General features: G+C 42.9%; 3 protein-coding genes across 3 annotated transcripts; 1 reads left to right on the top strand and 2 right to left on the bottom strand.

The window, feature by feature from the left end:
* The first annotated feature begins 1,435 nt into the window (after window positions 1-1,435).
* pigf (phosphatidylinositol glycan anchor biosynthesis, class F) lies at window positions 1,436-7,817 on the top strand. Its single transcript, XM_056297553.1, has 5 exons — window positions 1,436-1,796; window positions 2,616-2,707; window positions 6,357-6,473; window positions 6,663-6,771; window positions 7,462-7,817. The coding sequence occupies exons 1-5, from the start codon at window positions 1,569-1,571 to the stop codon at window positions 7,573-7,575; spliced, it is 660 nt and encodes a 219-aa protein (XP_056153528.1). The 5' UTR covers window positions 1,436-1,568; the 3' UTR covers window positions 7,576-7,817.
* Window positions 7,818-11,319: 3,502 nt separating this feature from the next.
* On the bottom strand, window positions 11,320-15,610 carry LOC130127743 (cytochrome c oxidase subunit 7A-related protein, mitochondrial). Its single transcript, XM_056297467.1, has 3 exons — window positions 15,473-15,610; window positions 13,888-14,022; window positions 11,320-11,808 (listed from the first exon to the last, which is right to left on the bottom strand). Exons 1-3 carry the CDS (start codon window positions 15,542-15,544, stop codon window positions 11,668-11,670), a joined length of 348 nt encoding a protein of 115 aa, XP_056153442.1. The 5' UTR covers window positions 15,545-15,610; the 3' UTR covers window positions 11,320-11,667.
* A 3,363-nt stretch (window positions 15,611-18,973) lies between these two features.
* kcng3 (potassium voltage-gated channel, subfamily G, member 3) lies at window positions 18,974-22,460 on the bottom strand. Its single transcript, XM_056297742.1, has 2 exons — window positions 21,730-22,460; window positions 18,974-19,619 (listed from the first exon to the last, which is right to left on the bottom strand). The coding sequence occupies exons 1-2, from the start codon at window positions 22,353-22,355 to the stop codon at window positions 18,974-18,976; spliced, it is 1,272 nt and encodes a 423-aa protein (XP_056153717.1). The 5' UTR covers window positions 22,356-22,460.
* Between the last annotated feature and the right edge of the window lie 502 nt (window positions 22,461-22,962).

The following is a 22,962-nucleotide window of genomic DNA, read 5'->3' as shown; positions in this document are numbered from 1 at the left end:
ACACTTCCGCTGCGCGGGTTTTTTGTTGTAATGGTGGAAGGAATAAATGGTGCACGTTGTGTAGCCGAAAGAGAAAGTTGTCACGACTCTTGCTTGAGCTCCTCTACATTATAATACTTACTTTTCTTGTTTCATGAATAAAATGCATGTCTTCAGAAGAAGTAAACATGTTGAAACGTTTACAACAGAACTATACCCCCTGCTCCTTTAATTAAACTAGTCAGGCCTTTACTATACATCTCCAGATGCTGCAGCTTTGCATAGGAACCCTGACATTCACTTTGTGAGGTCCCAGATGTGTCCCAGAACATATAAAGTTGAATAACACAGGAACAGGAACTGCCATCCTCAATTCTAAGGATATTGCTGGCCGACTATACCACATGAATCACTACACCATGGGTGTAATTTTAAACGACACAAGAGACCAGATGGCGAGGCAAGGGTTAAAAAAGTTGAGTAGCCCGCAACTGCAATCATTTTTTTTAAGACTAGTATTGTAGTCTGTAGGGGTGTCATTAGCCTTCAGATAGGAGATTGAATGGTTTGAATTGTGTGTACACATCTAGTGTTATTATAACCCTTGGTGTGATGCTGGAAAATGTTGATTTTAACCAATACATTTGAAATAGCAGCTTCTCTTTTTTGGTTGGTGCTGTGGAGGAAAATGCATAATGTATACTGTGTACATGGAATCTTTTTTTTTTTTGCTTCTGAATATTACAGAAATATGTCAAGGTTCCTATGCAAAGCTGCAGCATCTGGAGATGTATAGAAATTTTTTTGGGGGAAATTTTAATCCTAAAGCTTAGAAACTGCAGAAAAGGTAGGAAAATGATGGAAATATATTGTTGGCAGTATCAATACATTATAGGTTCACATCACATTTTTGCATGGTTTTGGACCTTAAGTCATCTCAAATATTGCAATGTTTCTTATCATGAAGAATAATTATCTCTAGCATAACACAACATATTTACTGTGGGCTGACTATAAAGATATTTGATTATTAACATAAATAATACTGCACACCAACCAAAACCCTCAAATCTAGTGAGGAGTTTTAAGATCTGGGAGAGGTATTGAATTTTGAATTACAGAATATATCTGAGCTGCTGAAATAGGGGCCTGTAATGGACTGGCGATCTGTCCAGGGTGTCTCCCCGCCTGCCGCCCAATGACTGCTGGGATAGGCTCCAGCATCCCCTTGACCCCGACTGGGATAAGCGGCTTGGATAATGAATGAATGAATGACTGACTGAGTGAACGAATGAATGAATTGACCTTTACTACGAGGTTACGAGTTTTTTAGTTATATGAATCGTTCGCTGATTCATACTAACGTTCACCTGATGGCGCCAACGTACCAAGAAATCAGTTGCCAACGACTGTAAAAAAAAATTAGAAGAAGAACACAGTGGACGAAGAGCACGAAGAAGTTGTATCCACGGACATCCGTGTCAACGTAAAATGGACTCCTCGAGTTAGTTGTATTTTGACGAAAATACTAGGGGTTTGGGGGCGCTCTTTTTGTGTTGAATTTAGCTGAAAGGCACCCTTTACCTATCATGTGGGACCACGAAATCAGAGCCATGGCGTCCTCGCACGCCATCATCGCCTCCTCGGTGTTGATGGCCACCGTCCTGCCCGCTGTGGCCGTGCAGGACTTCTCGGTGTACGGCACACACCTGCTGTGGCTGTACCTGGTTGCTGGAACTGTGTCTTTGGTCAACATCGCCGTCTTCTGGCTGCTGGGCATCGGACCGCCCACCAAAAAGCACACACTCGGCTCTAAGGTATGCTACAGCTGCAAAAGAAAACTCTAATATTAGTGCTTTTATTATTCTTGTGTGGCTCCAGGAAGAGTAGCTGATGCATAATACACATTGGGAGGCATACAGTCAGCTGCTCTTCCTGGATCCACGCAAGACTACCGTTAGATAGATAGATAGATAGATAGATAGATAGATAGATAGATAGATAGATAGATAGATAGATAGATACTTTATTGTCTTACGATAGGATGTTTGTTTTCACCTTTTGTACAGAGCCTCACATGTACACATATACATAGCATACAGCATACATAGAGAACATGGAGAGTTCAGAGATTCGGTGCGTTCAGAACTTCAATGGCAGAAGGAACAAAACTCCTTTTAAAGCGGGCCGTCTCCAGGTGAGGGACCTGTACCTGACACCAGATGTAAGAAATGTGAAGAATGGGTTGAGGGGGTAAGTGGGATCCTGGATTATGGTTTTTGATCTGCTTATCATGGCTTTGCTATTGAGGTCTGATAGGTTGGGGGGTGGGAAGGGCCAATGACTTTGGGTGCACTGTGCAAGATGTGGATGAGCCAGTTCCTATTGGTGGCTGTTAAGATGGTGAAGAAAAGGGGGGAGCAGTAAAGACAAGACATAATACTAATATTAAGTGGCTGCAGTACACTGTGATATATTACAATACGGAACATTACATATTGGACTCTATAATGAAATAAAATACATGGTTAATGAAAAGTTAGTGGTTAGACCTTGACTGAATCAGAAGAAGCTTATGCTGCTGCAGCATTTAATGAATTCTCTGTTGACAATTTTGCACCCTGTTCTTCCTTCAGCTCTCTAGAATGGTTCGCTCTTGTCTCTACCTCCTCCTGTCATGTCTGTTCTTCCACAGCGTGGTGGTTTTATATGGAGCACCGTTGATTGAGTGAGTAGTTATTAGTCTTTGTATGTGTGTGTATGCCTATATTTTGGATCGATAGATACTATATTGCCCTCAGAGAAGAAATTCTCTTTTTCAGTTGGTTAAAGTACTATAATAATGCATGCAAATTGACAGACAACCTAGTAAGTCAGAGATTATGCTGTACTACATCACAGAAAGTTGAATCAGTTAATCTGGACACACATTTATGTCTCAATAAACGTGTCCAAATGAACTGATTCAACTTTCAGTGATTTCCTTACCTGGATTATTGCATATGCATAAAGACATGCTGTACTATATAGTAATGCATAGTAAATCAAACATTACACAGGTAACATATGATAAAGATATGTTGACATTACACTAACATTTTGGAAAGGTATCTCAAAATAAAGCATTTCAGGCATCTTTGTTTTCAGAATAGATTTTTGCAATGCACACACACACACACACACACACACACACACACACACACACATAGTATATATGTCAACAGGATGTTGCAATGAAACCTTTAATGTAGAAAAAAGCTCAACAATTCAGGAGCAAAGATATATTTTTTATAGCTCAAAGTTGTTAAATGGCAGAACAAGCTTGTTTCATGCTCAATGCACTCATCAGCTACCTATATATATATATATATATATATATGAAGATAGATGTAGGAAAAAAAACTTAAATGCATTACGGTACAAGCTTGTTTTGTGCTTCATGCACTCATCAGCTGCCAATGTGATACTGGCAATGTGTAATGCATTCTGTAATGCATTAAAGTTTTGTTTTTCCTACATCTATCTTAATATTCTGTTCCTCATTTGTTGAACACTTTTATCAACACCATTAATGGTTTCCGGGGGGAAAAAAAACGCTTTTTATGTATATACAACTTTGTTAAAAGAAACACTCAACGGCAGGGAAAGTGCTCAACAAATAAGGAGCAAAATAATCCAGTGAGTCAAGTAAATTCTTTATGAGACAGTATAAGCCTGTTTCATACCATAAGCACTGGATTATATATATATATATGTATATATATATATATATATATATATATATATATATATGTGTGTGTGTGTGTACTTATCAACTGCTAATCTGAGTGCATTGAGCACGATGAGCACATTGAGCACGAAATAAAGCTGATGAGTGCAAGACGCACGAAACAGGCCTGTACTGCAATATCTTAAACTTTTTTTCCCTGTATCAGTATTGATATTCCGCCCCTCATTAGTTGAGCACCTATAACAACACCATTGTTTCAGAAAAAAAACGCTATATATAGTATATACACACACACACACACACACACACACACACACACACACACACACATATATATATATACACTACCGTTCAAAAGTTTGGGATCACATTGAAATGTCCATATTTTTGAAGGAAAAGCACTGTACTTTTCAATGAAGATAACTTTAAACTAGTCTTAACTTTAAAGAAATACACTCTATACATTGCTAATGTGGTAAATGACTATTCTAGCTGCAAATGTCTTGTTTTTGGTGCAATATCTACATAGGTGTATACAGGCCCATTTCAAGCAACTATCACTCCAGTGTTCTAATGGTACAATGTGTTTGCTCATTGGCTCAGAAGGCTAATTGATGATTAGAAAACCCTTGTGCAATCATGTTCACACATCTGAAAACAGTTTAGCTCGTTACAGAAGCTACAAAACTGACCTTCCTTTGAGCAGATTGAGTTTCTGGAGCATCACATTTGTGGGGTCAATTAAACGCTCAAAATGGCCAGAAAAAGAGAACTTTCATCTGAAACTCGACAGTCTATTCTTGTTCTTAGAAATGAAGGCTATTCCATGCGAGAAATTGCTAAGAAATTGAAGATTTCCTACACCGGTGTGTACTACTCCCTTCAGAGGACAGCACAAACAGGCTCTAACCAGAGTAGAAAAAGAAGTGGGAGGCCGCGTTGCACAACTGAGCAAGAAGATAAGTACATTAGAGTCTCTAGTTTGAGAAACAGACGCCTCACAGGTCCCCAACTGGCATCTTCATTAAATAGTACCCGCAAAACACCAGTGTCAACATCTACAGTGAAGAGGCGGCTGCGGGATTCTGGGCTTCAGGGCAGAGTGGCAAAGAAAAAGCCATATCTGAGACTGACCAATAAAAGAAAAAGATTAAGATGGGCAAAAGAACACAGACATTGGACAGAGGAAGACTGGAAAAAAGTGTTGTGGACGGATGAATCCAAGTTTGAGGTGTTTGGATCACAAAGAAGAACGTTTGTGAGACGCAGAACAAATGAAAAGATGCTGGAAGAATGCCTGACGCCATCTGTTAAGCATGGTGGAGGTAATGTGATGGTCTGGGGTTGCTTTGGTGCTGGTAAGGTGGGAGATTTGTACAGGGTAAAAGGGATTCTGAATAAGGAAGGCTATCACTCCATTTTGCAACGCCATGCCATACCCAGTGGACAGCGCTTGATTGGAGCCAATTTCATCCTACAACAGGACAATGACCCTAAACACACCTCCAAATTGTGCAAGAACTATTTAGAGCAGAAGCAGGCAGCTGGTATTCTATCGGTAATGGAGTGGCCAGCGCAGTCACCAGATCTGAACCCCATTGAGCTGTTGTGGGAGCAGCTTGACCGTATGGTACGCAAGAAGTGCCCATCCAACCAATCCAACTTGTGGGAGCTGCTTCTGGAAGCGTGGGGTGCAATTTCTCCAGATTACTTCAACAAATTAACAGCTAGAATGCCAAAGGTCTGCAATGCTGTAATTGCTGCAAATGGAGGATTCTTTGACGAAAGCAAAGTTTGATGTAAAAAAAATCTTATTTCAAATACAAATCATTATTTCTAACCTTGTCAATGTCTTGACTCTATTTTCTATTCATTTCACAACATATGGTGGTGAATAAGTGTGACTTTTCATGGAAAACACAAAATTGTTTGGGTGATCCCAAACTTTTGAACGGTAGTGTATATATCAACACAGATGCAGGAAAAAAAGTTTTAATACATAGCAGTACAGGCCTGTTTCGTGCGTTGCATACTCATCGACTTTGTTTCATGCTCAGTGCACTCATCGTGCTCAATGCACTCATCAGATTGGCAGCTGATGAGTGCGCGATGCACGAAACAGGCCCGTACTGCTATGTATTAAAACTTTTTTTTCCTGCGTCTGTGATCTGTGTTGATATTCCACATTATTTGAGCACCTGTAACAACATCATTGACGGTTTCAGAAAAAAACGCTATATATATATGTAAGCCCGAAAACACAAACATTCACTTTTTATTGGCTTTCTGTAAATGCGTTGATTGATTTTTAAGTTCTTACATTGTAAAAAGCATTGTACCTCTACAAATCATGAAGTTCCCATAAGTTTACACATACCCTCCTTTCACAGAATGTTGTCATTCCATGCTTTTGAATTAAAATAACTGTGGCTAGAGCATTCTCCTAGAGAGCCCCCTTCCATCCCCAGTTTTGTTTTTGAGTATGTTGTGACCACCCTGTGAGTCAGCAGCACTCTGTAGATAAATTATATTCATTTTGACAGCCAATGGTGATAGGTTTTTCCTACCTAGATAGGTCTGTTTAAGAGAATGCCAGCGGTACGAGAGAAGTGACCATGAAAACTGTAAATTCTTATGTATGTGTTAGGTCCGCCCTGGAGACATTCTCTCTTGCTGTGCTGTTGACCTCCCTGACTACATTAAGATGTCTCTGTGTTCTCGGCCCCAATGTCCAGGCTTGGATACGAGTGTTCAGTCGACATGGGTAAGCCCAAGAATCGCTCTCCCTTTCTCTTTCTATCTTTGTCTCTCTGTCAAAGACACAAAACCCACAACTGCTCTCCATTTTAAGTCATCACTCTGTCACATATTTGGTGTATATTATCTCGCGTGCTTCAAAACTGCCATTAACGGAAACATAATTTGAATATTCTTTTGCCTTTTCTATGTCCAGGGCTATGTCTGTTTGGGACACCTCCCTACAGATTACGGTAGTGTGCACAGTGGTGGGAGCCTGGGTGGGTGCCTTACCCATACCGCTCGACTGGGACAGGCCTTGGCAGGTAAATAAACACACGTTAGAAATCCTCCTTTTCTTAGGCGTCCGGGTAGCGTCGCAGTCTATTCCATTGCCTACCAACACGGGGATCGCAGATCGAATCCCCGTGTTACCTCTGGCTTGGTCGGGCATCCCTACAGACACAATTGGCCATGTCTGTGGGCGGGAAGCCAGATGTGGGTATGTATCCTGGTTGCTGCACTAGCACCTCCTCTGGTTGGTCAGGGCGCCTGTTCGGGGGGGGGGACTGGGGGGAATAGCGTGATCCTCCCACATGCTATGTCCTCCTGGCAAAACGCCTCACTGTCAGGTGGGAAGAAGCGGCTGGCGACTCCACATGTATTGGAAGAGACATGTGGTAGTCTGCAGCCCTCCCCGGATCAGCAGAGGGGATGGAGCAGTGACATGGACGGCTCGGAAGAGTTGGGTAATTGACCGGATACAATTAGGGAGAAAAAGGGAGAACACCCCCCCCCCCCAAAAAAAAGTCCCCCTTTTACTTTGCTGCATAATATGATTTGGGGCCTTGTCTTGAGGGTTTACACAGATTGGCACATTACACTCACCTTCCGTGGCCACTTAACTGTTAACCCTGGACTCTCAACTGTTGACGTGAACACCAGTTGAACAAAATCTTATGGTCTCTGCTTTGTGACAGTGAAGGATCAGGTTTATCGTGTCTCGCTTCCTGTAGGTGTGGCCCATTTCCTGTAGCCTTGGCTCTGTAATCGGCTTCCTGACTGGGCTTGTCGCCGCCCCCACGTGGATCCATTATCATCGAAAACAACTCACCTACAAGTGCAAATAATGGACAGGAGTGTGTCGGCGTCTGATTGGGAGTGTGTTGCATTAAAGTCATCTCAAGGCTATGTTTTGTATTCCTACTGTATTCCTTTGGCTTTCTACTGATTATTTATTGGGAGTATCAAGCCCCTTAGTCTGGCAATGGGAACAAAAACAATTTTTAACTACAATAGATGTAAAGCGATATTATTTTGTATGCATGAAGGTGAGTGATGTTCCTCAAGATTTCTGATACAAAATAAAGTGTAAATTCTGTAACACTGCTTATTTTGGAGTTTGTGGATGATGCCGTGAACTTTTGAGTGCATTACATTGTTGTAATGCAAAATTGGTTCTCATTAAGGGGAGGGGCAGGGGGGGGGTATACAGGCTTTTTGGGATGATTTTGTCATTTCCCTGAAGGAGTTGCATCCTTTTGTGAGTTGGGACATGTTCTTGTTGAAGTCAGAAATGTTCAAACCTGCAGGTGGTGCTGTAGGATTACCTTGGATTGTTAAATCAAAATTCCCGCTGCTCTGCCTGTGATTGTTCGAGGTTAGGGTTGGGGCGGGGTTGGGGTTCATCTGCGGTATGTGCACGTATGTGCATGGTTGTGCACATGCATGTGTGTTGAAATGAAGGCGGTATATCAAGCTTCACACTCCTTTCCAAGTAATGAAAGTAATCAGGGTTAGACAGTAACTCCATCCACTGAAGCACTGGCAAGGGAACTTGAGAAAGTCCACGGCACTGACAGAAGAACGAGTGAGTGTGAAGTGCTCTCTCTCTCTCTCTCACACACACACACACACGCACACACAGTCTTTTTGCACCTGAAGCAGACTACTGATGAATACAGTTCCCTTTTAAACAACCATTAATCTTTTGAGCTCTATTTCAGCATTCTCCTCTCCCTCCCTCTCATTCTCATTCTACCTTCTCACCCCGGGCATCCATATTGATTCGCTTTCATTTTAAGGACATTAATTCTCTTCCTTCGCGTCTCTCCCACGTCTTGTTCTCTCTAGCAGCAAGTACCCAGAATGAAACCTCTATCCACATTGCTGCTTCAGAGTGCAAGTTGGTGAGCGATGCTGTGTGCAAGGCAGTGAGACACACGCCTTTTTTTTCTTTTTCTTTTTTTAATACCTTTGTAATAGTCAATTTTTCAGGCGCTAGTTGTGGTTCATTTTCTTTCTTTTCAGCACGGAGCCAGAGGCAGTAGTTTATGGCTGCCTTGTGTGTTGGAGCCAAGACTCGGGCCAGGGCAGGCTGACAAAACTTGCCTTGGGGAGAGCTCGGGGGGGGGGGGGGGGGTAAAGCAGAGAGAGAGAATGGGAAAGCTGTTTTACTGCACCCAGGTAGAACACCAATCAACACTGCCCTCGTGCTTCAAACTCCTCCACCTCCAGCCCCGCCATCTCTCTCTTGGTTCTTTGACGTCACCGAGTCCCAGGCAATCTAACCCCATGCTGTTCCCTCCCGTATATTCCTGGATATAGTTCCACCTCAAATTCCATCTGGGGATAGCCAAGAAAGTGGAGGGTGGTTATGAGCAAGCCAAGATGAGGGTTTTTCATTCTACCATGGCCTGCAAAAAGCTTCACCCTGGAGTCCCCTTCTCTGCCTTTAATGAAAGTGGCAGGAGGGAAAATCACACACTTTTTTTTTTGTGAAGGGTCGAGATGATTCATGCACATCGCCGCAATGTTCGGGGTACGGGTGTCTTTGTGTTATTCACGCTGCAAGTGCATGTGTCTGCAGACGGGGCTGCATTTTTATACATCCGTCCCAATTAAATATTCAGTTGTGGACGTGCTCTCCCTTTCAATCATCTACTCACACACACACAAAGCAACAACTTCGCAAATGTACTGCCTCACTCAATCCCAAACAACTTTATATATTAATTATTTGTGCTCAGTGCTACTGAGGCAGGGCGTTGTGATGAGAGGTCATTCATCATTCCCTTTTGTTTCCCTGCAAGGCGGGTGCAGCCACAACCATAGTTGTTTGCCAAGACGTTTAGATGTTATGCTTTATATTAATCAGGAGGAGGGAGAAAGAAAAAGAGCAGATGCAAGTCTGCCCCATCTCCGTTCGTCTTTAGGTAAGAATCGATGCTGTGTAGACAGTAGGCCGGTCCCTCATAACAGACATGAGTAGCTTTCTCATGTATTCCACTGGTGCCATTGAGAGGCTTGTGTAAACACTAGCTGTAATAGAGGGATTAAAATTTCATGACAATTTGTCTCGCGGGCTCGCCAGTCACACAGACCCCCTCCCCTCCCCTCCCTCCGTCTCCCCCCTCCATCCTGCACAACAGCCGTTCTCTCACCCTCACTTCCTTCACCTATACCTCCTTCCTTATTTTCCTAACACCCCCCTATGGCTTTCCGCCATCTCTCCCTCTCTCTCGCCCCCCCCTCCCTGCAAAACACTCCTTCGGGTGTGTTCGCACCCCTGCTGTGGAGTGATGTGGGCTTTGTTCGCAGTTGGGAGTGCTGTGTTTTTTTGGGGAGGTAAACGTGCTACCCGAGTGCTTGTTTTTCTATGATCGGGCCCTGCAGATAGAACAAAACAAAAGGACCCATTTTTTTTTTACAGAGGGAGGCTCAAGTGTGTTGTCGTGACAGACCATCGCTGAGAGATGGAGCAGCAGTGAGGAGGGGGTATGGGGGGGGATTCCTTATTGAAAGACGGGTACAATGTTTACGGGAAGAAAAAAAAAACACTTTGCACCAGTGTCAAAGGTGGTCTTTAAAACCAAAAAGGTGCAAGTATGTACACTCGAATAAAATCTACTAAGGGGAGTTTGAGTGGGCTGTCATGACTCACAGAGAGGGCGAGAGTGGGCGAGGGTTTCCTCGTTAAAATCCAATTTAGTACAAAGAAATTCAAGACATCGCTATTTAGGATCATGTGGAGGCATCCATGTCGCAAAACTGCTTTTTTTGTGTGTGTCTAATCTAATCACAGGACTGAACTAAAAGCCTCCTATAACTCAATTATCCATGTTATGTACATGCGTGTGTTTTTTCCGGTCCTATCCGATGACTATAATCTCTGTGGGAAGAACTATTCCTATCAGCTAATTATTCCGAGGACTGGGGCATTACATGTGCAATCAGCCAGGAGCTAAAACTGCAGGGGCCCAACACTCACCATACTGTTCTGTACATATGAGAAGAGAAAAGGCCAAGGCTGAGATTGTCAGCGGTATTCTTTCAGTCTTTTAACACCACGATGTGGGACTGCCAGCATGTCTTTCTGGAATGATCTTTCTCACACAGACACACACCATACAGTAAGAAGCATCTGATATCACACCAGCCCCCCCCACACACACACACAAAAGAGAGAGTGACACAGTATTTGAGCCAAGTGAGCAGCAGTTATACTCCAGATGGAGCTGTCTTCATCATCTCACACACACACACACACTTTCAATGAAGCAGTCTGCAACCTGTTGAAAGCTGTGCACATATAAAAATAAATCTTTACATCTCACTTCTACAGGAGCTGAGACTACAGTGTTCTGTTCACAGTACACAATTATATAATGTATATAATGTGCATGCATCTTTGCCAACTGCCTCTCTCTCAGGCCGCCAATTTTGACTGCTCTTCTGTTGCTAGGCACTGAACAGCACAAGTTCTGCAGTTGGTGCAACTGGTTCAATTTTAGTGAAATACAACAGCAGGGGGGAAAAAAACAAAAAAAAACTGAAGTCTTGAAAAACCACAATGAAAAAAAAAACAAACTTGGTTAACCCTTCTTAAAATTTATTAACTCGTATCAATTTGACAGAGGACAGACATTTTATCGTCACTGATGGGATTCGTTGTTACAGATAACATTTTACTCCAATCCTCATCATTCCTTTGCACAGTTTCAGTCTTGAAGTGGAACGGAATGACCGGGACTAATGGAGGGCAGGGGTATAAGGTGGATGTGACTGATACAGGGTAGGGCAGGAGGCGTGGTGCTGTTGTCGGTTTGGAAGAGTGCAAATTGAAGGTGCAGAGCCAGAGCTAGAGCTGAAGCGGTTTGTTCCCGGGCTGTGCCAACGTGTACATTGGCAGCGAGAAAGGGCCGAAGCTGGGTGGTCTGGGGTTATTTATTACTCGGCTGGGCTGCGATGTAAAGAGCTACCAGGCAGTAGAGAGCACCTCCCATAGTTAGTGCCATGGTGGTGCGGTACAGTAGCCTGTCGGGCACGCCACGCTTCAAATGGACTGGGACACCATCTGCCGTCTGAGAAAAGTGAAGGAAAGAGTAGAATGGGCAGGAGGGGAGAGGGAGATGGGGTTGAAAAGCAGGAAAAAGAACATGTGATGGAGTAATTACACAGTAGAGAAAGGTTATAATAATAATAATAATGTTTTTTTTGGTACATACTGTGGTATTAACTGCATTGAGTAGAATTGGTATCAAAAATTCTTAATATTCAGATAATCACTATTTTCACTTGTGACCATGACGACATGAAATTCAATGCATCGGTACAGAGCTTGCTTTTGTTTTGTTTGTTTGTTTGTTTGTTGTTTTTTTTACAATGTTTCGTTTGAAAAATTGTGCCATTTAGCATGTCACACTTGGGCTGAGAAGATGAAATACTAACGTGGTCATGTATTTAATTAAAGACTTCTCTCAAGATGCAATTTCCATTCTAGGTCTAGGTTTCCTGTAGAGTTCCAGGATTCTCTGTTAAGAAGGAGTAATCAATAAACTGCTGTTTCCTGCAGTCTGAAAAATGCAGCAGCCAATATTATAATGTCAATTTATTTGAAAAACTGAACAGTCTGGATTCTGAGTTTTATATTACTTCCTGCCCCACTGTAATGAATTTTGACAAGGAGAAGAGTGGAGTACCATTTAGATCACAAAGGGAAATCACTCACCAGCCAACGTCTTGTAAATCTGGACTCACTGTTTTGACTGGTAGGTTTGGTTTGACATTTGAAAGATTGGTGCTGCCCTTCCGTAAATTTGTCACAGACCTCCTGCTAGACCACCTACATTTCCCCTACAAGGCCATCAGGTCAATGGACCAGTCTGCTCTTGATTCCACAACATAACCACAGGCCCAGGAACTGATGAAAGGGTATAATTTGGAGACTTCAGGTCTGCATATGAACCATACAAGTACTCCTTCAAGTTGAGGTTTCCACACCAACTCTATAAGGTTCTTAAGTTTGCGAGTGAAATTACACGAACTGAACCCGGGTGACAGCAGCAAGTCAACTTTCAGACAGGAGATTTAGCAGCTGGTGCATTAACAACAACATGAAGCCCAATGCTCTGAAGAATGATTGATGACTTCAAGAAAAAGACCCTTAAATTCTACCCGACCATCAGAGTCCACCCTCTCCTCTGTCATAACTGTCTGATTTGAGTCAGCCACTAAACAGGACAGTGTTGGATGACAGCAAATCATCTTGTAAATAGAGAGGATCATCATCAGTTATTTACCTTCCCTCCAGAACCTGGACGACTCCAGGTCCAAGAAGTGTGAGCACACAGATTAGTTATGAACCCTCATACTCCAGCCACCACATTTCTCCAGGCATTCCCGTCAGTCAAAACCAAAAATACTGGGAACAAGGACTGTTTTCCCTGTTTACTATACTGCTGGTAGTATCCAGGACATGCACTAGTATCACACATTTGTAATAGTAATAAAATGTTTTCACATACAATTGTTTAAGAAATATGTTAAATCAATTTAAAAGGAATATCAGTAGTTATTAATAGTTACAATTCCAGCATATCACACCACCCCGTACAAAATAGCAACCGCCAAACTGAGTGAGGTGTGGAGAACATATTTTCAGTACAAAATATGTAATATCAAAATTATCATAAACAGTGCTATGACCGCTCATATGCGAATCAAGCATAAGACTAAACACAAGATGACTAAAAGCAATATCAAATCACATCATTTACCAGCACAGTCCGGCGTCATTGTGATCCTGGTTGAATGGCCCAGATTATCCAGCTAATAGTTCATAAACTAATTTCTTCTGTATATGTTTATGCTGAGGATTCATGAAATAAAAAAAAACCCTCCGTCATTAACATTTAATAAAATGGTTAAGACTTACCTGTGGTAAGTGTAGCTAATTTGCATGTGTGTGTGCATCAGTTAAGGTACCGAGCACTTGAGTACTCGATTCTACTTTAATACAAGTCCTCAAATGTGGAAATCAAGTCTAATGCGCAGTCATAGTAGCGGCCTTTTAAGTGAGGTCCGTTGCCTGGTGAAGAAACTTAGCTCATTGCTGTGAATACGTTGAAATTCAGCAAGCTTCAGCTGAGTCTTGTCGTTACCTGGAATATTCTCTGGAAGTCAGGTACCCTGTTGGATCCCATGTACTCCACCGTGGGTCCGGCCTCACCCACCACCTTGGTAGGTGAGGCAAAAATCATAGTTGGGGACTCTGCAGGCACACCTGGCCTAAGCCCCTGTAAACAATACATAAACCAATAAGGGTGCAGAAAAGCAATACATCTTATTTTAATACTATACAAAGGGTGACTCGAGACAATGTAATGACCCACCATACTAACTTTGAAATTATACACAAGGATAAAGAGTTGATCACATTCGAATACCAGTTCGGTGATTGAGTACGTCTATTTCAGAGGTTATATCTACGTGTAAGGCAGCATTAATATTTTGTGAGATTAGTCGAGCATTTCTTAAGTAGTTGAACACAGGAAACTATCTCTTGGCCTGCATTTGTCACAGGCTTGTTCAGTTCTATCTTCATCAATCAGTGACAAGGTCAAATAACATTTACATAATTTGAGCGTTATGTTTTAATGGGATTCCGGCCTCACTGAGTCAGGCTTTTCTTCTTATTTTGTTTCAGTGGCCTCCAGTATCAAGTAACACATTCAAGTAGACTATTGGTATTGTGAACAGAAAATAGGTAAATGAATAATCTGCTTAAAGCAGTAATTTGTGGCTTTTCTGATACACTGTTTTGGCCCCTGATTGTGGCCACAAATGGATTCTTCAAAGGGCTTTCACAGACATAAAACCCCATGGACTAATTTGAAGCTTCAGTTTTTCAGAAACATTTTAGACACCATGTCTCATTCCATCCTCTTGCCCGTAGGTTTGTGAACAGTTATTTATTCTGATGAAACCACCTGCTCATAAATAAGGTAATACAAAGTCTCGCGAAGCTTCAAAAGCTACTAGGAGCACCATAAGGTTTTTTGTAGCAAAATTGAAAATAAATATATGACACAACTAAGATACTACCAAGATTAGGCTGCCCTCCAAAACTGAGCAATCGGGCAAAAAGGGCAATTGTCAGGGAAGTGACCAAGGGACCAACTACAATGCTCAAAGAGTTACACTGCCTATTGGTTTTCAAATAAGACATTTTTGATAAAATAGTAGGTTTCTGATATCAACAAGTGACATTTTAACTAGCTAACGGTGATGTAAAAAAGAAAAGAAAGGTATGTTTTAATACTGAATCACACTCCTTGTAGGCCTCGTTGGAACCCCTGGACACGTTGGGCACTGTGAGAGCTACTGCCATTAAATAATAAGCAAGTTGCACTGAAAAGGACAGTCGAGCAATAAAGGTCACATCTGACAGGCGATCCGACGAGCGTATATATACAATGGCATTCCCAATTAACTATACCGTCGCCTGAAGGTCAAATGAAAAGTCGCAAGACAACCCTTATGAATAATGGCACAGTGAAATCGTGGCTTTTTAATCGAGCTGTGATTAAACTGGAGCTTGTGTAAAACCCGTCAAACTGGGCCTATCAGCCCCAGCGAGCAGTTAAAGTGAATTTCAGCAATCCCTTATCTAACACAACAACGTGAAGGTCATCGTCGGCGGTGAATAAACCAATCCCTCACCATCATACCACCTCCCCGGCTCACCTGAGGGCTGTAGGCGGTGGCTGGGGCAGATCCTGTGAGTTTCTGTGTGAAGCCGCTGAACTTATAGTACATTTTCCAAGCGAAGGGCAGGGGATGTTATCCGTGCGTAGTAAAATCAACCGGTAAAGGACTTCCTGTTTCGGCCGGCGATGGAAAGTGACGTCACCTGCTGTCTCTCCGCTGCCTGTTTAAAACGTGTGGGCACACCGCGGCGTTAAAGTTGCCAAAACTTAACATATCGGAACAGGTTTGTTAAAAAAAAACATCAAAAACCACATTAATTTTATTATTATAATATTGAGGATCTGTTAACGTTAACGTACAGCCTGCATAACACATACAAGGGCAAAAGCAATATTTCCGATTTGTGACGTGCACGCAACTTTTGCATGGCACCTAATATGCGATTTGGTCAACATGGTCCAAGAGCAAGATCCATGGATTTTTATTTATTTTTTTCATTTAATCCAACAACCCCCAGCAATACTGAGATTTTCAGAGAAGCGACTGAAGCAACCTTGTTGTCTTGTTTTAGCTGTATGTCTCTGTAAATATACATGGAGGGCAATGGAGGAACCGGAGTCAAATTCCTTGTATGTGTCTTTGCTGTTGGATGATGACTTGTGTGTACTGTAAAGTTTAATGTAGGTTTTTGCTATTTTTGTTTGTTTGGTTTTGTTTTTCTCTGTCTTGTTTTAAATGTATGTATTAAATGTACTGTTTTTATGTGGACCCCGGTAAGACTGGCGGTGCTTTAGGGCACAGCTAATGGGGATCCTGATAAATAAAATAAAATAAACTATGTAAATACTGGGCCAAATAAACGGATTCTGATTCTGAATGGTTAAGAATCACTGGTAATTAATAACATTTAAGTTAGACGGTTTGAGAAAGTTGGGCTGGGCAATAATCAATATTATTAATTATCGACTTTCAATGGTATTCGGATGAAATTCGGATATTGCCATAATAGTTTTGTCTATATTAATGACTACGGCAATCTGTTTCCTAAATTATCTCACAAAATTAGGTCTGAAATATATGAGAGAATAATCTAAAAACATCAATGGATTGTGTGTGTGTGTGTGTACAGTTCGATATGATTATTGTGATATTTTCCTTATCCACTATTTTAACAAAAAAAACCAACAACAAAAATCACTCCCTTAACTGTTATCTTCTTACAGTGTGGACACTTACGTGTTTTTTTTTTTTGTAAAATCATAAACTGAAACATTTTCAGATGTAGGCTTTTGGACAGATTTTTTTTTTAATTTGAATCTTCAGCCTTTTGCTGATTTATTTATTTGGGAGTCCTTGGCATTAAATCCTTTTTACACTGGACCCGAGTATGTTTCCATCATGTCTATAGTGAAGGCTACACTTCACTGCTTACAGATATGCATACCTAAAGGTGAAATACACACACTCAACAGACATTATATAACCTGAAAATAACCAAACTCCACCTAACATTTTGATTTTCATGCACTGTATTTCAGTTTTTCCAGATCATATCATGGCACTTGTGTCAGTGATTTTACGCTGGTAAAATGCAGATTCAAAAAGAAATATTAGTAAATGAGATGTTAAAATTCAAGTTTAATCTCTCAAAGCTAGTGTGAACACAGAAATGAGACTTGTGATTTCTAGAAGACACCGACTAGCGTTTACATTTTTATGTGTGACACAATAATTACAAATAGACACTGTGATTTTACATAGGATATTTTTACTATAAAAGTTCAAACAATGACCAGCTTATTTACAAGAAGACTGAAAGCAACCGATGGAAACGCATTTGATGTTTTTAATCAGGCCATATGCTAATATCTATGCCACATCAACTCTAAACTTTTAATTGTATTTCAATACAAATTAAAAAAAACAATCAACAAATACTGATTGGTCATAATTTGACAATTTCTCTAGTGCAATAGGTCTACTAGAAAGTATGTTTATACGACTATACAACAACCGTTTAGATATGTGTGCATCATACATAATATCAACTTCATTTAAAGGGCTATACGTACAAATCTGAATGTGTTAAGTTCCTACAGACTTGAACAGGAAGTAACAAACAAGGACAAATGAACGCTCTAAGGACAGAGATTGAACAAAAAGGCTCAGCCTTGCGTCCAAATGGCACAATCGTAGAGTGTGTGTAATCTAAAAAGAGAGGGTGATGGTTGCAGGAGGTAGAGAGGAGAAGAGATGCAAAGAAAGACTGTTGTGTGGGAGAGGCGATGACTTGTTTGTTTGGACCACATCTCTCCCCACCAAATTCTCTCGCCATGGCAAACCATGGACAGTGTAGACATGTAGGAATCACACACATCAGAATCATCATCACCAGCGACGGCCTTGATCGTGCGTTTGAGTAAAAGCGTATGAATAGTCTTGTGACAACATGCGTACAACAATCAAAGAGCACGAGACGGCAGAAGAGCCATGAGGCGTCTGTTTGTGTCGATATGGTCTATTTGTGTGCACTGAAATCATCCGTCATCAAGTGGCTGATTGACATGTTGGAGGAATAGGTTGCCGTGGAGACACAGAAATACATAATGCCTCAAATTCAGTGCCCACTCACAAATGAAGACGCAAATGCACGCTGAATCCATTCTTTGTGCTCAGGCCTCCTCTATCTTTTCTTCACCTCCGCCACCACTTTGGGTTTTTTTGTGTTTTTTTTCCCCCGGGTCTTTCTGTCTCTCCTTTCACATTCTGTGGCTCTTTCCTCTTTTTTTTGTCTCTCACCCATTGTCCTTTCTCACCCGTCTCTCTATGCCATTATCGCTGGCTAATGCCGCCAAGCCCCTCTCTGCTCCCCGTCTCCATCACTGCTTTGCACTCATTCATTTGTTTGCCATTTTTCACAGGTATTGTCAGAACGCATCTGGGTCACACATCAATCTTGTGTAACTTCCACCGTCTGGGTACAGAGCCCGGACAGACAGAATGGATCGCAGACAGAACTAGTACAGAGCTGGACACATACCAGGCAGGCAGTCACACCGACAGACACACATACGCACAAACGGCTCACATATAGCAGGATATGAAAAAGCTAGCGCCTTTTTTCTTTTTGGCCCACATTGTAACCATGGGAACACAATGTAAACAGTGTGTGCTGTCCAAGCCGGTTTGACTATGTACCCATGGAAATTATTATTTGTGTATTCTTATACCTCTGTTCAAATGGTGGTGTAACAAGATCCCAGACTTCAGGGCACCTCATGCTGTTTGAAGAGGAGGATGAGAGGTCGCACAGATAATAGGCAGGAAACAAATTGGCCAAATAAAATTAGGTGTTGATCAGACAGGAAACAGTGCAGTGGCTACTAGGTTGGTAGTAGTTTTGGCATGGAAATGATCAACTCTAGGTCCACTGGTCTGTTGAGATGCTTTTTTCGCTATGAGGGCTGGCATATGGGAGGGTGGGGGTAGGGGACACTGGATGCCAACAGTCTTTTAGATGAGGCATTCTTAGTGTGTTTACTGCAGTATATCCACCGACAGGCTGCGAGTGCATCTTGCAGAACGGAGCTTGAGCTCATGGTAGCACTGTACAAAACTGTGGTAGATGAAAGTGATGGGCAGGGCCAGGAGGACAATTCCACTCACCACACAAACGCCCCCCAGTACCCGTCCCCCGATTGTCACAGGGTACACATCTCCGTACCCCACCGTCGTCATGGAAATGATGACCCACCAGGCGGCGGCCGGGATGCTGGCATAATCGTGGTTACGCGTGCCCAAGTCAAGGCCGTGCTCCAGCAGCTGGGCCAGAGCACTGTATATCGCCATGGCAACAAAGACAAACACCAGCAGCATGACCATCTCCCGGTAGCAGCGTCTCAGTGTCAGCCCCAAGGTTTGCAGGCCCATGAAGTGTCTGGCCAGCTTCATCAACCAAAACACACGCATCATCCTCAGCACCCGCAGAGTCACTCCGGCGGCCCCCAGCCCAGCACCCGGCAGCCCTGCTCCAGCCATCGCCATGGTGACATAGTAGGGGGTGATGGCAACCACATCGATGACGTTTAATGGCCTACGGAGGAAGTCCCATTTGTCTTTGGCCACCAGGAAACGCACCATGCACTCTGCTGTAAACCAGCCGATACATACAGCCTCCACTATCCTGCAGGGGGGAAATGGGAGGAGTAAAGTGAGGAGAGTTAGACTGAACATTGGAAACTGGGTGACTGCGAAAGAGATTTAAACGATATCAAATGCTGCTCAACATGACTGATATGAAGTGGACGTGAAGGGATCAAACACAGGGTGGGATAAGCAAAGCGAGTGAAAAAGAAACCAGAGAAGGTCATGGGGAGGATAAGTGCAGGATGGATGGGCAAGAATAAACAGCGACAGCAGGGGAGGTATCATGTCATGTCAGTGGAAGAGAAAACAGTAGGGAGACTGAACAGAGAGAGGGGTTTCAAAACGCTGTGACAAGGACTGACTCCAGCAAGTAAATGATGTCCACATTGATTAGCACATGCAGGGAAGGCACGAAGGACAACGAAGGCAAATTAGAGAGAGAGGTGGTGCTCGTCTTTGGCAGAGGGGGAGAGTCGGTCTGACCAAAAAAAGACATTTCACAGAGCCTAGAGGCATCCGCATTCACACGGTAAGAAATTAATTTGAATCCACTGAGTTGCAGTGCAAGGAAAATGAATACATACACAGATCAAGTAAATGGGGGGGTGGGGTTCCCCAGCCTGAGCATAAATACTCTTTAGCCGATTACCTAACCACTGTGACAGATCCAAAACTCAGAAACTGCAGCCCCAGTCAACATAACCCACCCATGTATATAGAGATTAGGGTAGCAAATCAGGTCATGTCCAACAGGCTCACAAAATGATACAAAACAATTTTTTTTTTACTTTTTCACCTCGTGCACAAAATGTAATTGCATACAGAGAAATCCTGTTTTCTGAGATAAATCAATTCTTTTACCAGAATGTGGGGAGACCTGCAGTCTTGATGATTGACTGAGTGCATTTTTTTGGTTTTGTAATGAATACCTCAACTCTATCTGCAGAAGCGCTGATAACACGAAATGTTGTTTTATTGTTTTCCTTTTCCAATGTAAAGCATGCAAAGTGAAGAATATGAATAAAACAGAGTAGAGTGAGAATGGAAAAGACATAAAGGGGAGAAAGGGAAGAGCCAAGGTGAATGGAGCAAATGACTTCCTGTTTGTGACTATAACAAATGAACTCCACACTTGTTTTACAGATAACGTTGATTGGTTATTGATCTGACGTAGTCAGTGCCTGATGGAGTGGTGGAGTGTGAATCCTGCAATACTGAAAACAAAAAAAACTGTGCAGCCTACAACCTCGGTCATGTATACCGGTGCTGCAAATGCGGATTAGGATAGAGCCGGATGATATATCGATATCGACATATTGATATTGTGCTATATGAGACCTGACGTTGTCTTGAGATTTTGGTTCTTGTAATATCGTGATATAGCTTTCCCTGCATGGTCTTATGCTGTAACGAGATACAGTATTAGACCTGATTAGATTGTTTAAGCGGCGTGAAATGATCGATGAGTGCCTCCGCCTGCTTGATCATCACATCCATCATTAGGGCAATGGTTTTCAAAGTGGGGGGCCGCCAGGAGACGCCAAGGGGGCCTCAGCAAATTGGAGGGAAGATGAGGGAAAATGCTAAAAAAAAATTGTTTTGACAAATAAATTGAATTATTATGTATATTATGATCAAATATATTTTATAACAAAAAATGCTCATAGTGGAAAACAGAAATATTCAATATAATGGAAGGATTAAAATTTGAAGTATGTCATTACTATTGCATTAACAAAAGTAAGGAAATATATTCAGGAGTTTTTTTCTCTTCTTTTTAACATTTGCCGTAGTATTGTCAAAGACATCTTGCAAAAGGGGGGGGGGGCGACCAGAAGCTAATGCTATTTGGGGGGCCTTGGCATGGAAAAGTTTGGGAACCCCTGCATTAGGGTATATACTTGTCATTTCTCAAAATGTTTCTTGTGTGTGAATATGCTGTATAATCATCTCCATATATGCTGTCACATCACTGTTATCGAAGCGTTAAAAGTGTTGCGATATTTGATTCTATTGCCCAGCCCTCATTTGGCATTCATCAAATAAACATGCCAACAGGATGTGATCAGGAGGAAGGGATTCCCCCTAGCTGCGGTGGCGACAAACTGCGCTTACATCGCTGGTGGCACCTGCTGAGCTACTTTTACCTGTGCTCCTCCACGGTGTTCCTCTTGGCTGTTTTCCAGTCCGGTAGGGTGCTTGCGCACAGCATTACCATAGAGATGATCACGAAGATGACGGACACAGAGGCCAGTAACTGCGCCACGACAGAGGAATTGGGCTCCTCGAATGTTTTACGCACCCTCTCCAACCATTTGGCGCGGCCCGAGGCCACCTCTCCATCCCCGGGCTCGGCCGCGTTCTGGGTGTCGTCTCCCGAAAGTGGGAGTTCTCCCTCGGACAGGGTGTCCAAACCGATCTCGGACATCCTGTCGTCCAGGCGTTTCTGACAGCAGAAGTCCAAGTGTGCGCTCTCCAAACCCCAGTAAAGCATCTCCGTGTAGAAAGAGAGCTCGCACACTCCGGGAACAAAGCGAAGTTTACCGGAGCGCACGTAGAGCATGATGAACATGAACGCCTGTGCGTGGCGATCGAAGAAAAACTCGTTCCGGTCTCGGTCGTAATCGTCGCAGAGTTCGAGGACCTCTTTCTCCGAGGCGCACGCATGCAAGCGGCTCACGCGGCGGAGAGGGAAATCCCGGATCACCTCGCGGGTGAAGGCGTATCGGGTTCCCCCCACATTGAGTACGCAAATGCTCTTGCCGAACTTCATTGTGTCTTTGCAACCCTATTTAAAACTCCCTTCCGAATATTGTTCCTCCGGGTCGGTGCCCACTTCCATAACAGATCTCTGGGCGCTCAGCGCACCGAGTGCCAGTCCCCCCGATTCTTCCTGGTCGATGGTTTTAGCGCAAGACTGTCCAGCCAAGCCGCTATGGCGCGTTGTAAACCCGGCTTGAAAACTGCTGCTTCTCGTCCCTGTTGACTCTCTCTCTCTCTCTCTCTCTCTCTCTCTCTCTCTCTCTCTCTCTCTCTCTCTCTCTCTCTCTCTCTCTCTCTCTCTCTCTCTCTCCTCTCTCTCTCTCTCTCTCTCTCTCTCTCTCTCTCTCTCTCTCTCTCTCTCTCTCTCTCTCTCTCTCTCTCTCTCTCTCTCTCTCTCTCTCTCTCTCTCTCTCTCTCTCTCTCTCTCTCTCTCTCTCTCTCTCTCTCTCTCTCTCTCTCTCTCTCTCTCCTCTCTCTCTCTCTCTCTCTCTCTCTCTCTCTCTCTCTCTCTCTCTCTCTCTCTCTCTCTCTCTCTCTCTCTCTCTCTCTCTCTCTCTCTCTCTCTCTCTCCTCTCTCTCTCTCTCTCTCTCTCTCTCTCTCTCTCTCTCTCTCTTAC

Source organism: Lampris incognitus, chromosome 17 (genome assembly GCF_029633865.1).
Source record: "Lampris incognitus isolate fLamInc1 chromosome 17, fLamInc1.hap2, whole genome shotgun sequence".
Taxonomy (NCBI): domain Eukaryota; kingdom Metazoa; phylum Chordata; class Actinopteri; order Lampriformes; family Lampridae; genus Lampris; species Lampris incognitus.
This window is presented reverse-complemented; position numbering and strand designations above follow the sequence as displayed.